We start from the raw sequence: 14,912 nt of genomic DNA, 5'->3' as shown, positions 1-14,912 counted from the left end.
GGTAACCACCTAGTTTACCTAATGTAAGCACTGGCCCTGAGCTAGAAGCACAAAATCATCCACAAAATCCAGGATTCTGAGGAGGGGCACGGAGAAGGTCCTCATGTGGACGGGGACGATCCTAAGGTGGTGCGCCTGTTCCACAGGGAAGAGTTGGGGCCTGTGATCTCCCATGTTCTAGTGGAGTTAGGAATAAAGCTTCCAGAGGAAGAGTCCAATCATTCCTTTTCATAAGTCCGTCAGGAAGTTGGTGGTCAGGGAGTGGGATACTCCGGAGACTGACTTGAAAGTTGGCTGGGCGATGGATAAATGATATCCTTTACCCAAGGTCATGTTGGACCTAATGTGAGTCTCAGCCTTAGTATCTGCTGTAAAAAAAAAAAAAAAAGTCTATTCAGGTGGTCAGTTATGCAGCTTTAAATGATCTGCAGGCTAGGAAGCTCGAGGTCCATTTGAAGAAGATTTTTGAAGTGGCGGCACTCAGCATTTGGGCTGCGGTGTGCAGCAGTTTCATGCTTCCAGTTGGGCTGCATTGGGTGCAGCAGCTGCAGTCTCACAAGGCTATGTCCTCCCAGGAGGGGAAGCTGTGGTAACCTATGGCGCTGATGCGCTGTATGACCTCATCAGGATGTCCTCTAGGACTATAATTTCGGCCATCTCGGCGAGGAAACAGCTTTGGTTAAGGAACTGGTCTGCGGATGTTTCATCCAAGTCTCAGGAGTAATACCTTTTAAGGGAAAGTGCTTTTTGGAGAAGATTTGGGGGATCTGATAAAGCATCTGGGAGAGAATAGGGTTCACAAGTTACCTGAAGACAGGCGTAAAGGGGCGAGGAATTCTTCTTTGGATGCTTTAGGTTCCGAGGGAACAGGCGTTTTCACCAGGGAAGGCCTTTGACAGGGGTTCTGAGCAAGCCTCGGGGAGGCAGCAGTCCTGGATCCTATCCTTTCGAGGCCAAGAGCTGAACAGGGATAGCTCTGGTCAGGGAGGCACTGGAGCCAAATCAGCACAATGAAGTGAGGCCGGTCCACTCCTCTGTCCCCGGTTATAGGGGTCAGTTGACTCTTTTACGAGGAGTGGGCCAAAATCACTACGACTAGTGGGTCTTAAGCGTGATAAGGCAAGGTTACGCTTTAGAATTTGCTCATCCACTAAAGGACCTGTTCATGGTCTCCCCTTGCACCTCCGTGGAAGAGACACGGGTGGTACAACAGACCCGTGACTGTCTACAGATGCTTGGAGCCATTGTTCCAGTTCCCTTGAAGGAATGAAGGACAGGATGTTACTCCATTTATTTCATGGTTCCAAAGAAGGAAGGGCTTTTTCGCCCAATTCTGTATTGAAGAAAGTAAATGTGGCTTTCAAGGTTCCTCATTTTCGTATGGAAACTCTCTGCTCAGTCATTGTAGCGGTGCGCAAGGGGGAGTTCTTGGCATCCCTGGATTTCACCGAGGCATACTCGCAATTAGGAATCTGACCCGACCATCTGAGATTTCTATGGTTTAAAATCCTTGGCATGCATTTTCAGTTTTGCACCCTGCCCTTTGGGCTGGCAATGACTTCATAGACTTTCACCAAGGTGATGGTGGTTGTGACAGCAGTCCTCAGGAAGGAGGGGTGCTGGTGCATCCATATCTGGTCGATTGGGTCATTCAGTTAAAGTTGGAAGCCCACTGCAGACAAGTGGTGGATCTGATGCTACAGCACTTGCAATCTCTCAGATGGATAGTGAATTGGTCCAAGAGTCATCCAGTGCTGTCTCAAGTGTTGGAATTCCTGGGAGTACTTCGATTACAACCTGGGGAAGGTTTGTCTTACAGAGGAGCGCATTGTAAAGTTGCAGTCGCAAGTTCGCGGATTGATGGAAAGCCAGGTGCCCAGGGTCTGGGATTACCTGCAGTTTCACAGCTCCATGGCATCCGTGTAGGAACTCAGGCCTTGGGTGAGTGCTCATATGAGACCTCTGCAGGCGGCATTATTTTCCCGGTGGAATTCGTGGTTGGAGCAGTTTCAGCTTCCACTGCTGCTTACAGAGCTATCAAGATCGAGTCTCTCATGGTGGCTTGGTTGGGACCAATTGTATCGAGGGGTGGACTTGTATGTTCCAGAGGACACAGTGGTTACCACTGACGCCAGCCTCTCCGTTTGGGGAGCTGTCTGCCAAGATCAGTCTGTGCAAGGCTAGTGGTGGGCGGAAGAAGTGTCATGTTCTATCAATCACTTAGAGACAAGAATGGTGCGATAGGTGCTGAGTGCATTTCTTCCTCTCTTGCGCAGCCGTCCAGTCAGAATCTTGTCCGTTAATGCGAAAACGGTGGCTTATGTCAACTGGCAGGGTGGTACCGAGAGTCGAGCGGTGGCTCAGGAGCTAATCCATTGGGCAGAGCAACATCTGGCGTTGATAACGACTTCTCACATAGCCTGGACCGACAATGTGCAAGCCGATTTTCTCAGCTGTCAACAGCTGGATCCCGGAGAGTGGGAGCTGACAGTGTAAGCAATAGCTCTCATTTCTTGCAAGTGGGACAAGCCTTGCATGGTTTTAATGGCAACTCTGTGAAATACTGATGCACCCCGCTTCGAAGAGAGTGTGAAGCAGAGGGAGTCAACGCCTTGGTTCTTCCTTGGCCACGGGACTTTTTGCTGTATGTGTTTCCGCCATGGCTGCTGGTGGACAAAATTTTGTGACATGGAGGTTCCCCTGGGCCATGTGATTCTGGTGATTCTAGAGTGGCCTTGGGGGCCTTAGTTTGCAGATTTGATCAATTCAGCAGTAGATGGTCTGTTGAGGCTCGCTCGTCTGCCAAGGTCCTATATTTTCAGATCAGGCAGCTCACTTCTATCTCGCGGCTTGGCTTTTGAGAGGAAACACTTAAGAGAGGTTACTCTGAGGATGTTACCTCTTCTCTTTTTGCAGGCTAGAAAGTCTTACACCCACTTTGGCTGGCGTGTGTGAGGGTCTGGAGAGTTTTTGAGAATTGGTGCACAGAGCAGGGGGTTGTCCCTCTGCGAGCTTCCAAAGCAGAAATTCTTGCAAAGAGGTTTGGTGAAGGGTTCGTCTTTTAACTCCCTCAGAGTTCAGATGGCAATTTTGGGCTGTCTTTGAGGCAAGGTGCACAGTGCATCTCTAGCTGTGCATCTGGATGTGGTGCGTTCTTTCCGAGGGGCAAAGCAATTGCGCCCTCCAGTTCAGAAGCTCTGCCCTCCTGGAGCTTTAACTTAGTACTGAAAGGCATGTGTGTGGTGCTGTTTGAGCCTCTTAAAAGGACTACTATAAAAGATATCACTTTGAAGGTGGTTTTCATGGTGACAATTTGTTGTTCTAGATGGATCTTGAAGCTTCAAACCTTGTCATGTAGAGATCCTTTCTTGAGGATTTTGGATTCGGGGGGGGGGTTCCTTATGGATGGTTTCAGCCTTTCTGCCGAAGGCGGTATCATCTTTTCACTTAAGTCTGTCAGTGGAGCTCCCAGATTTCCCAAATTTGGAGGATACAGCGACTTATGCGAGAGAGTTGCGGCTTTTGGATGTCCAGTGTGCATTGTTGTGGTATCCTAAAGTTACTAGCAGTTTCCAGTTGTTGGATCGCCTTTTTGTGCTGTGGAGTGGTGCAGAAATGGGGCATAAGGCATCAAACGCTACAATTGTGGGGTGGAATGTCAGCAAGAGTCACCACAAGAATTTGCAGGGAGGCTACTTGGAAGTCTTTACACACTTTCGCCAGGCATTATTGTTTGGATATCCAGGCCCCAGAAGCCATGGGCTTTGGGGAGATTGTACTTCGAGCGGGACTCTTGCAGTCCCACCCCATTTAGGGAAACTACATCTCAGGAGTCTGGACTGATCTGGGTAAAGGAAAGGAAAATTGGTTCTTACCTGCTAATTTTTATTCGTGTAGTACCACAGATCAGACCAGAGTCCCACCCAGTTGATGTAGGGAGTTCAGGAGAGTCCGCTCGATCTGTTGGTTGTAATTAATCTGAAGAATAGCACAGGTTTTGGTTCATCCTTTCACATTTTTTAATGTGGACAAGTTTTATCTGTTCTAAGTTTCCACTTCAGGGGATATTAGTTCGTGGATGGTATTAGTGTATCTACTATCTTGGCTTTGGTACAGGTCAATACTGAGGAACTGCAGGTGGGACTGCAGTGTCAATAAAACTTTCTCTGTCTCCATCTGCTGGAAGGGAGGCAAAACCCAGGATTCTGGACTGCTCTGTAGTACTACAGGAACGAAAATTAGCAGGTAAGAATCAATTTTCCTTTATGCCACAAAATTATATCCCAAGGAGAGTCCTCCAGCAGTTGGATTATGATACTTTTGCACATTAGAAAGCTTTTGTGAAAGAACATTCTGGCATGCATCCCCCTCCCAAACATCTGTAGCAGCAAAATCATCCCATATAACTGAATTAGCATCTAATTCAATTTTCTGCTTCAGCGTCAAACTCAGGGAGTCTAATTTTCCTTGCAAAAGGTGAATATTTTGACACAGTTCCAAGGTCTTGGTCTTTGTTACTTAAACCAATGCTCATCCTATTTTTTGAACAGCAATTAGAATTCAACTTTGAGGTAGCATTCTTCACTTTATAAGATGTTTCCTCCAGCATGTTTAGTTTCTTTGTGCTACTGTGTTCAAGAATGATAGATCTACATTTTCCTGTCCAAACCCTGAATAAAATTAACATCATGTAATTTTGTTTTCATTAATACTTTCTGATATTTTGGGCATTTACTGATAATCTGTTTTGTTTTGCTTAGACTTTGATGGTTTGTCAAGTAAAGCTGTCGAATGGTTTACTAATCCACGGACCTCAGTGTCATTCTGAAAACGAAGCCAAGGAGAAAGCTGCATTGTTTGCTTTACAAAGATTGGTAAGAGCCTTAATTTAGAATCTGAAATAACCTGCATGGCTGATACCCATTCCGAACTGTGTAAAGGTAGCAGGAAACGTGTGCAACTCAGAATTCTGAGGGCTTTTTGGGGGGGGGGGGGGATTGCTGAAAGCAGGGGGAGAATGCACACTTTTACACATAAGGGGGTGCATGTTCAGTCTGGGATAAATGTACTTCCTCAGTAAGGAAGAAGGTATTGTAGTAACATGTAATGTAACTACCCAACAACTGTTCTAACACGATACAATTATATTAATGCAGAGCTCTGTAGGAATGAATTTGCCTTTGCCTCCCCCACTGTTTCCAAACTATCAAACCATGGGAGCTGCTCTACCACCTTCAGTTTTCCCTCAACCTTCTGGTAAGTTTCTTGGGCTTTGAAATGTTTAAATTAGTGTTTCCAAATGCAGTCCTTGAGGCATGGGCCTATGTTTGTAGGAGGAACTTGGTGCACCATACAGGGGACACCTGCTGCAACTCCCTGAATCAGTTTCCATTAGATGTGGCATGTGCGGCCATGCACAGGACCTAGCAGGAAAAGTGGTGAAACCTGATCTTGTCACTGCCGAGTGCTCTTCACCATCTGTGCCCGCACCGCCAGCAAGTTCAAGACTCACCGGCTGGCACTACCTGAATGCTGATCTCATGCATTGCAAGATCAGCAGGTAGGAAGTGCCAGCCTGCAAGTTTTGAAGGAGGGGATGGATATTATGAGGGGAGAGGTAGGGGAGATGGATGCTGAGGAATCAGGGTAAAGAGAGGGCAAAGGAGTGGGGATACCGATGCTGGGAAGGGAGAGAAGAGGCAGGGAAGAGAACCAGATGCTTGGGAAAGGGAAGATTAGCGTATAGCAGTGGAGGTGTACTACCATCTACCTGGCCAGGATAAAGAAATAGACTGAAATACTAGCAGACATTAGAAAGGCAAATAAAATTGGCAACACAATAATAACAGGAGATTTCAATTACCCCAGTACTAAAATGTTTCATTGGGTCACGATAGGGAGGTAAAGTTTCTAGATGCTGTAAATGACTGCAATGAGAGGGAGAACTAGGGGTTGGGGTTTTTTAAAACTTTTTCTTAGTTTAATGCAGGTCAAGCAAGGGGTAATGTGGTGGAGTCGCTTGACAATAGTGATCATAATGCAATCAAATGACTTAATCATCAGAGGAAGGATATTAAGTAAAACTACTGCAATAGCATTTAATTTTAAATAGCCTACAAAAAAAATGAGGAAGGTAGTTAGGAAAAAAAACCTAAAAGGAGTGGTTGGTAAGGTTAAAAATTTGCATGAAGAATGGGAATTGTTTAAAAATTACATCTTGGAAGCTCACATAAAATATATTCCATGCATTTAAAAATGATCAAAGGAAGACCAAATGACTGCCAACATGGTTAAATGGTGAGGTGAAAGAGGGAATTAAAGTCAAAATGACATCTTTCTGAAAATGAAAGCTGATCCAGATGAGGAAAATAGGAAAGAATGTATGTATTGGTGAGCACTATTTATTTATTTATTTATTTATTTATAACTTTTATATACCGGCATTCGTAAAAAAAAAAAAACATCATGTCGGTTTACAGACAACTGAGAAAGGAAATTACAATGATAGATGGAGGAAGGATAGGAAGTTAAAAGGTGACAACTTTACTGTAGAGCCAACGGGCGCCACAGTTATTAAATGAGATTACATGTGGTTAACCAGGTTGGACATAAATTAATTATATACAAGAGGCGACAGAGTGGGGGGTAGCGCGGGGTGGGGGATGAAGCGCATAGGGGAGGCGGGGTGGGGTAGGAACTGTACAAGGGGGCAGGTGGTGGCGATGGGAAGGAGAGGTGGTGACTGAATATCAGGAAGCCATAAAATGGATGGGGTGGTGAGGGAGGGAGGGTGTGTAGGGAGGCGGGGGGACACTGTACTAGGGAGAGGGAAATAATGAGTGTTGAGGAGAAGTCAAATGCTAGGGTTGAGAGGCGTTGGGATAGGCCTGTTTAAATAACCAGGTCTTGATTCCTTTTTTGAATTGATTAAGTAAGACAGATCAAGAGAGAATTGATTAAGAGAGAATTGATTAAGAGAGAATTGATTAAGAGAGAATTGATTAAGAGAGAATTGATTAAGAGAGAATTGATTAAGAGAGAATTGATTAAGAGAGAATTGATTAAGAGAGAATTGATTAAGAGAGAATTGATCAAGAGAGAATTGATTAAGAATTGATTAAGTAAGACAGATCAAGAGAGAGTTTGAAAGGAAGCTGCTTATAGCGGCAAAAACTAATAATAATAACCTCAAATGCATCAGAAGCAGGGAGTCAGGACCAGTGGGAGCGCTTCACCTGGGCAAATAGGGTTGTTGAAATTTGCCCACCCTATGTGTGGTACCTGTACCCTGAAAAAGTATCTGCACAAAAAGCAGCTGCAGAGTTGTGTGGGTACTTTCTCTTAGGAAGTTTTCAAAGAGAAAGTTTTCCCTTGGCAAATTGGTGCACGATCCACAGGTAAAACTTACACATGGACTTTGCACCTCTGCAGGCAGTTTGAAAATTGCCCTCTAGGTGATCAGGGAATAAAAGGGGCACTCAGGGAGGACAAGGCCGCAGCAGAAAAACAAATTTATTCTGTACTTTGGGTGTGGGTATCTCCGCAACATCCTTCCTCTGTACTCTTTTATGGTATTGATTCAGAGGACATGAAACAGCCATTGTGAAACTGGGAAATGTACCAGAGCAGATTGAGAAACTGTATTACATCAGGACCAGGCAGTATTCACTCACAAGCTGTGAAAGAACTCTTGTGAAATTTCAGATCTGTTAATAGTAATCTGCAACCGATCGTTAAAATCAGCCACAGGGCCTGAAGACAAATGTAATGACAATTTTTAGGAAAGGCTCCAGGAATGATCTGGGAAACTATTGATAAGTGAGTCTGATATCAATGCCAAGCAAAATAGTACAACATATTCTAAAGAACAAATTACTAAGCACATGGCTAGATATGGTTTAGTAGGGAAGCTCTTGCCTTTATTAATCTAGTAGAGTTTTTTGTAAGTGGAAACATGGTAATAAGGGTGAGCAGGTCGTTATAGTGTATCGGGATTTTCAGAAGGCATTTAACAAAGTCCCTCAGGAAATAGGATAGGTGGCAATGTTTCTTTTGTGAACTGGAATCAGATTAAAAAGTTGGAAACTGAGCAGGACTATATGGTCAGTTCCTGTTCTTACCCCAGATTAGTCCAGACAAATGGGTCTTGCATCCCTACCAGCAGATAGAGGCAGAGAACTAAAAACCTTGAGGCACTGCTACAAAACTGAGAGTGCCACCTGCAGTCCCTCAGTATTTCTCTGTCTCCAGCAGATGGTAGAGGTGCAAACCTACAGTTAAAAAAGAAAGAAGGGACAGAAGAAGAGAAGTTAAAGATGCACCCTGAGGTGTTAGGTTCCTTTGCGGGCCATCCCTCAGGTTGAGCCGGGCAAGCGGGGGGGGTTAGTAACCCCTGGGTAGCTTGACCTGCAGCAGATCCAGGGGTCCTGGCTCCTTCTCAGAAGGGAAGTATTCCTTTTTTTTTTTTTTTGCTTGAATTTCTTCCTTTGCTGTGGCTGCTGTTTCTTTAAAAAAAAAGTGTTACATTTTTCTTTCAGCAGCAGCTGCTCAGGCTGTTTCTGGTTTGATCATTGGGGCAGGCCCAGACTGGGGAAGGGAGCATTGTAGCTCTTTTGTTTGCATCTTTGGGCTGCATTGGGCCGTGTTCCCCCCCCTCCTTCTCCTGTGTACCGCTATCATGCGGCTTCTCTTCCTCTGCAGCAGGCCCGGCCACATGGAGACAAGATGGTGCTGACAGCAATTTCCTAGCACAGGAAAGCTTGTCAGGCCAGCGGCCTAGCTCTCCCCGAGAGCTAGGCCAGCGGCCTAGCTAGGCCAAATCGTGGCATAGCAGCAGTGCTATGCCACGATTTGTTTCTGGAAAGGAGGGGCCCTCCAGGGGGGATGAGGCTGGTAGGAGAGCCACAAATTTCCAAGGCCCTGTCAGGATCAATACTGGAAGCCTAAAACAGCCTCAGGCAGGAGAAGGGCTACAGCTCAGACTCCCTGGAGTCCAAGGACTCAAACCCCCCCCCATTATCTCCTACGATCCTGTCGGGGGTGGGGGGAAGAGACGTGAGCTCTGGGCCGGACAGGGGAGAGGATGACGTGGACTTTTCCTCAGAATTTGTCTTGCTTATGCATAAGGCCTGTTTAACCAGAAAAGCACTGGCTATAAAAGGTCATTTCTGTCAACCATTTCATCCTACTGCAAAGAGGCCAAGGGGACCTTCTTCGCCAGCTATGACTGGACCATCCTGAGAGGCCTGGCGGCTCAGATGATTCGGACCTGGATGACCCAGAAGATGGTCTTGGGGTTGGTCCAGGGGTGGATCAGGATGACCCAACAAATCTCATGGTGGATGTCGATCAGGACAGGGATAAGGACATGACTGATTCAGAAGTCTCAATAACAGAGGTTCGTCTGTTCCATAAGGAGGAGTTGAGGCCCCTTATTTCCCATGTTTGGAAGGGACTGGGTATTAAGGTAGTCTAGGAGGATTCGGACAATGAAGGATTGGATCCAATGATGGACTCTGGGGCTCACCAAAAGCCTTTCCTCTTCCTTTAAAGATCAAGAAGCTGGTGAACCAGGAATGGGACTTCCCAGAGGCGACCCCCAAGGTGGTTAGAGCCATAGCAAAGTTGTATCCCCTCACGGAGGATATCCTGCACCCACTGGATTGCTGAAGGTGTATGCTTCGGTCTTGGCGGTCACTAACAGACCATTCTGGTTGCGGGTTTGGCAGCATTAAAGGACGCACAAGAACGTAAGCTAGAGATTCATCAGAAGAGGATGTTTGAAGTCTTGGCGTTGAGCCTACGAGTGGCGATCTGTGGAAATCTGATGCAGAGGGCCTGTTTACGCTGGGTCCAGAAGTCTCAGGAGAAGTCTTCAGCAGACGCTGGAGTTAATAGCCAGGCAACTCAGGTGGAGGCTGGGAGGCTGATGCGTTTTATGACTTGAGCTGTACTTCGGCCAGGAAGGGGGAGTCTAAAGGGAATAAACTGCTGGAGGATAAGATGACACTCAGGAAGTCTTTTCTGCCTGACTCTAGGTTTTGCAAAATGCAGCAATTCTTGTCCCAATAAGGGTTATGCACTGTCTTCGGGGCAGAACTAGGGTTCTGGTAGGCAGCAGTCCTTTTGAGGCACCCATAGACTTCCCTGAGAGAGCTCTGACCAGGGTGCCAGTGGTGGTAAGGCTTCACAATGAAGCCAGTCTGGTTCACTCTCTCGAGATGGTGGTGGAAATTTTATGAAGAGTGGACCAGGATTACTTTGGACCAATGGGTCCTAGAGGTAATAAGGGACGGCTATGCTTTAGAATTTTTTCGCCCGAACATGGAAGCTTTCGTGGTGTCTCGTTGCTGTGTCCAAGTCAAGCAAGCAGCAATTCGGGACATGTCACTTTCGGTTGCTGGTATGATAGTACTGGTGGTGCCCAGGGAACGTGGTCGTGGGAGATACTCAATTTACTGTGTCATGCCAAAAAAGAAAGGAGTCCTGCCGGGAGCTGTTCCTCAGACTCACTCTGGAAACCATCCAGTTACATATGACCCCGTCCTTCCTCCCCAAAGTTATTTCTCACTTCCATCTCAATCAAACCATCTTGCTACCATCGCCAGATGAGCATAAGGATTTGGAAGAATCTCGCCGTTTGCGCCACCTCAACGTCAGCAGACTCCTAGTCCGATACCTGGAAAGGTCGGAATCCATACGAAAGACGGACCATCTATTCGTCCTTCACAGTGGGAACAAGCAAGGGGAAGCTGCCTCGCGGGCAACCATAGCCCGCTGGATCAAAGAAGTTATCAAGGCGGCCTACATAGAAGCAGGCAAGCCGCCGCCTTTGCAAGTCAAGACCCATTCCACTAGAGACCAGGCAGTGTCCTGGGTGGAAACCAAGATGCTGTCACCCGCCGAGATATGTCGGGTGGCGACATGGTCCTCCATCCATACCTTCTCCAGGTTCTACCACCTGGATGTTCAGGCTCGAGAGGACATAGCATTTGCAAGGGTGGTACTAAGTGGTCCTCGGGCAGCCTCCCACCTGGTTTGGGAGAAGCTTTTATACATCCCATTGGTCCTGAGTCCATCTGCTACACGCTAGGAAATGGAGAAATTACTTACCTGATAATTTCATTTTCCTTAGTGTAGACAGATGGACTCAGCATCCCACCCATGGCTGCCATCATTCATGGAATTCTCGGGCGACATCCCCGAGACAGAGTTATTCACGGGTAAGCCAAGCTTTCCCTCCAATTAGGACACCCATCCTACCGGGTGTCGACGTTTCTTGGCTGAGGGCACTGGCAGTCTCCAGCTATAACCAATTCAACCAGTTCAAGTTAATCAAGTTATAAAGTTAATCAAGTTATACAAGTTATACAAATTATTCAGCCACCCATATATCCACAATTGCTTTTCGAGGAGAATACTGAAAAGCTGCACTTCCCGCATGGGTATATGTACTAGGGCTGACGTCAGATTGAAATATGATCCGTCTCCAACTGCTATCAGGAGTACACTATACCCATTGGTCCTGAGTCCATCTGTCTACACTAAGGAAAACGAAATTATCAGGTAAGTAATTTCTCCATTTTATCTCCCACACACCCACCCTCAAGCAACCATGTGTTAACATAAGCAGAAACCCAAACTGCACATATTGAAAAAATAGCACAAGTATGCATTACCCATGATAACTTTCAAAGGAGTCACCTTGAGAACATACATCTTCATATAAACTAATAATTCTTATCAAATATAAATGCCATCAAAAACATCGCCCGGTTATGTGTGTATTATATATTCATGCTCTGAGACTTTCGCCATTTATCTAAAGGATCCCAAATTTTCTTAAAGAGTTTCAAGTGATTGTGACGCAGAGCTGTGAGATAATCTAAACGATAATGCCTATATAGGCGATTAACTACAGATATTAAGGCAGGAGCATCAGAATATTTCCAAAACAAAGCTATCTCTCACCTGGCTGCAATAAAAATTTGGTGGCACAGTCATTGATGATGAATAACAATACCGACAACCGGTTTCCCAAGCAGGATGTAACAAGCATGTATCTATCTCCCACTCCCACAATGTTCAATGTCCAATCAGCAATTTGTCGCCAGAATGGCACAATAGTTTTACAGTGCCACCATATGTTTATGTAAGTGCCTACGGCCCCACAATTCTTCATCAAGGGATATATACGATGAAGACTAGCTGAAATAATAGTTTGTAACAATTCTCTTGAATGTTGGCAGAAATGGAACATTTACCAATACAAGAAAAAATAGCATCCCAATTGTCTATGCTCAAATTATCCCCCAAATCCACCTCCAATACACGCATAAAAGCGAACAATCAGATATTCGCCCATTAAGAAGGCCATAAACTTTGGAAACTAAACCCTTTAATTTATCAACCTGGTCACAAAAGTTTTCAAATAGTGATTTTCCCTGCCATAGAGCTGACTATTTATGTAGTGCCAAGAGAAGATGCTGAAGTTGAGCATATTCCAAGAAGTTCGGTGTATCCATGTGGTACAGGTTATCCCGTGTCTTTTCCAAATATCAAACACTTTAGAATGCAAACCCACAGAGAAGGATACATTATGAAAGAAATGAGAGGTAAAAATAGGAACTATTGCCCACTTAGACTTCCACTGGGACCATACCCGCAATGTCGTTTGGAGAGCTAAAGGAAGACATTTTTGAGGACGTCAGGTGGAATGAGGTTGTCATGGGAGTGCAGACAGAGGCATCAATCCGATGAGAGCTTGCTCAATTAAGCCATAGTTTGGTAGCATAAGACCTATGAAAATCAAGAAGTGCACGGAGCTGGGAGGCCACAAAGTACCACACTAACAGGTCGATACTCTAAGGCCGCGGTAGAAAGAGTGCGGCAGTGCCTGGCGCACCCTCGTTCCCCGCACGCACAGTTCTCTTCACCTACCGCTCGATACTCTCTTCTAATTGCATGCAAATGCATGCCGCGTCTGCGAAGTGTTAGGGAAGCGTTAGGCCCGCGCAACCCATTTTACTGTATAGAGCGCCTATACAGTAACCTGGGTGCTCGGGCCTAACGCTTCACGGCCACGCTGGTATCTGTCATTTCAAATGTCATTTGAAATGACAGATACCAGGAAGTCGGGATTGCCGTCCCCTCTCCCCTCCTCCCGAAGCAAAAAAAAAGTGGAAAAAAAAGTTGCGAGAGAGAGAGAGGGGAGAGGACGGCAATCCTAGCTCGGTGTCTTACTTTTGCAGCCCCCCTCCTCCGGACATCGTGGCTTCCCCCGTGGCAGTTCCCCTTCCCCTCCTCCCGAAGCAGGGCGCGAAAAGCGCGAAGCGACTTACTTTTGCAGCCCCCTCCGGACATCGGACGACCTCTCCTGCCTCCAGCTGCTCGCGAAGATGGACGCCTGCACGGCCGCTGAAGACGTGACATCACGACGTTTGGCGTCACGGCATGTGATGTCACGTCTTCAGCGGCCGTGCAGGCGTCCATCTTCGCGAGCAGCAGGAGAGGTCGTCCGATGTCCGGAAGGTGCTGCAAAAGGTGAGTCGCTTCGTCACTTTACACTGCCAGTCCCTTCTTCCCTCCTCCCGAAGCAGGGCGCGAAAAGCAGCCTTGCTCTGGGAGGAGGGAAGAAGGGACTGGCAGTGTAAAGCGGCGAAGCGACTTACTTTTGCAGCACCTTCCGGACATCGGACGACCTCTCCTGCCTCCAGCTGCTCGCGAAGATGGACGCCTGCACGGTCGCTGAAGACGTGACGTCACATGCCTGATGCCAAACGTCGTGACGTCACGTCTTCAGCGGCCGTGCAGGCGTCCATCTTCGCGAAAAGCTGGAGGCAGGAGAGGTCGTCCGATGTCCGGAGGGGGCTGCAAAAGTAAGTCGCTTCGCCGCTTTACACTGCCAGTCCCTTCTTCCCTCCTCCCAGAGCGAGGCTGCTTTTCGCGCCCTGCTTCGGGAGGGGGAACTGACACGGGGGAAGCCACGATGTCCAGAGGAGGGGGGCTGCAAAAGTAAGTCGCCGAGCGTAGGATTGCCGTCCTCTCCCCTCTCTCTCGCAACTTTTTTTTTCGCTTTTTTTTTTCTTCGGGAGGAGGGGGGAGGACTGGGGCTGCCCCGGAGGCCAGCATCCATGGACGCGGCCAGGGCAGGTGAGAGGGGGCTGGGGGAAAGCTTGCCGCCTACCCTTACCCCTGCCTCTAACGCAGGGGTGTAGGGGTAGGCGGTAAGTTAGCAGGTTAAACGCGGGGCAAAATGGCAGCGATAGTCGGGGCGGGCGTTACAGTATCAGAGGGGAATAGCTAATTCCTTCATTATACAGCTAATTCGTTCATTTACATATCATATACATGCTGCGTGCGGAAAGGGTTATGCGTCTGTTTTAAGAAGCGCTAAGGACGCGTGAAACTGGAGACTGGATCGCTGGATCGCCTTACGCGTCGGAATTGTGCGCTCCCAGCACGTTACAGACGGGAAATCTTCAACCGCACATTACAGTATCGACCTGTAAGTTGGGGACACCTAAGCTACCCCACTTCTTGGGCTGAAACAGTACCACCTGGAAAACACTAGGTGGTCGCCTTTTCCAGATAAAATCAAAAACCTTCTTCTGCCAATAGCGCAGAATTGCAGAAGACAAGTATAGAGCCCTTTGGGGAAAATCACCATCTTGTAAAGATTAATTCTCTCAGCCAAGGATAAGGGTAGATATTTCCAAAGTTGGAACATTTGTTTAGTAAAAGTTAAATGATTAGAAATGTTAATCTCATATAACAGCTATTAATCAAATTTACTTAGCGAATAGCCACTGCTATTAATTGCATTAGTAGCATGGGATCTTTTTAGTGTTTGGGTAATTGCCAGGTTCTTGTGGCCTGGATTGGCCACTGTTGGAAACAGGATGCTGGGCTTG

At 46.8% G+C, this 14,912-nt stretch overlaps 1 protein-coding gene across 2 annotated transcripts in view; it reads left to right on the top strand.

Moving 5' to 3' along the window:
* The window catches only part of XRN1 (5'-3' exoribonuclease 1), a 205,025-nt gene that overhangs the window by 175,277 nt on the left and 14,836 nt on the right, over positions 1-14,912 (top strand). For both annotated transcript variants that reach the window (XM_029615082.1, XM_029615083.1), the window contains 2 exons: positions 4,761-4,874; positions 5,157-5,256. In XM_029615082.1, the coding sequence (XP_029470942.1) occupies positions 4,761-4,874; positions 5,157-5,256 (214 nt within the window). The remainder of the gene's footprint in view (positions 1-4,760; positions 4,875-5,156; positions 5,257-14,912) is intronic.

The sequence above is a fragment of the Rhinatrema bivittatum genome, chromosome 9 (assembly GCF_901001135.1).
Source record: "Rhinatrema bivittatum chromosome 9, aRhiBiv1.1, whole genome shotgun sequence".
In the NCBI taxonomy this organism is placed as follows: Eukaryota; Metazoa; Chordata; class Amphibia; order Gymnophiona; family Rhinatrematidae; genus Rhinatrema; species Rhinatrema bivittatum.
The sequence above is the reverse complement of the archived record's forward strand: the minus strand, read 5'-3'. Positions and strand labels throughout refer to the sequence as shown.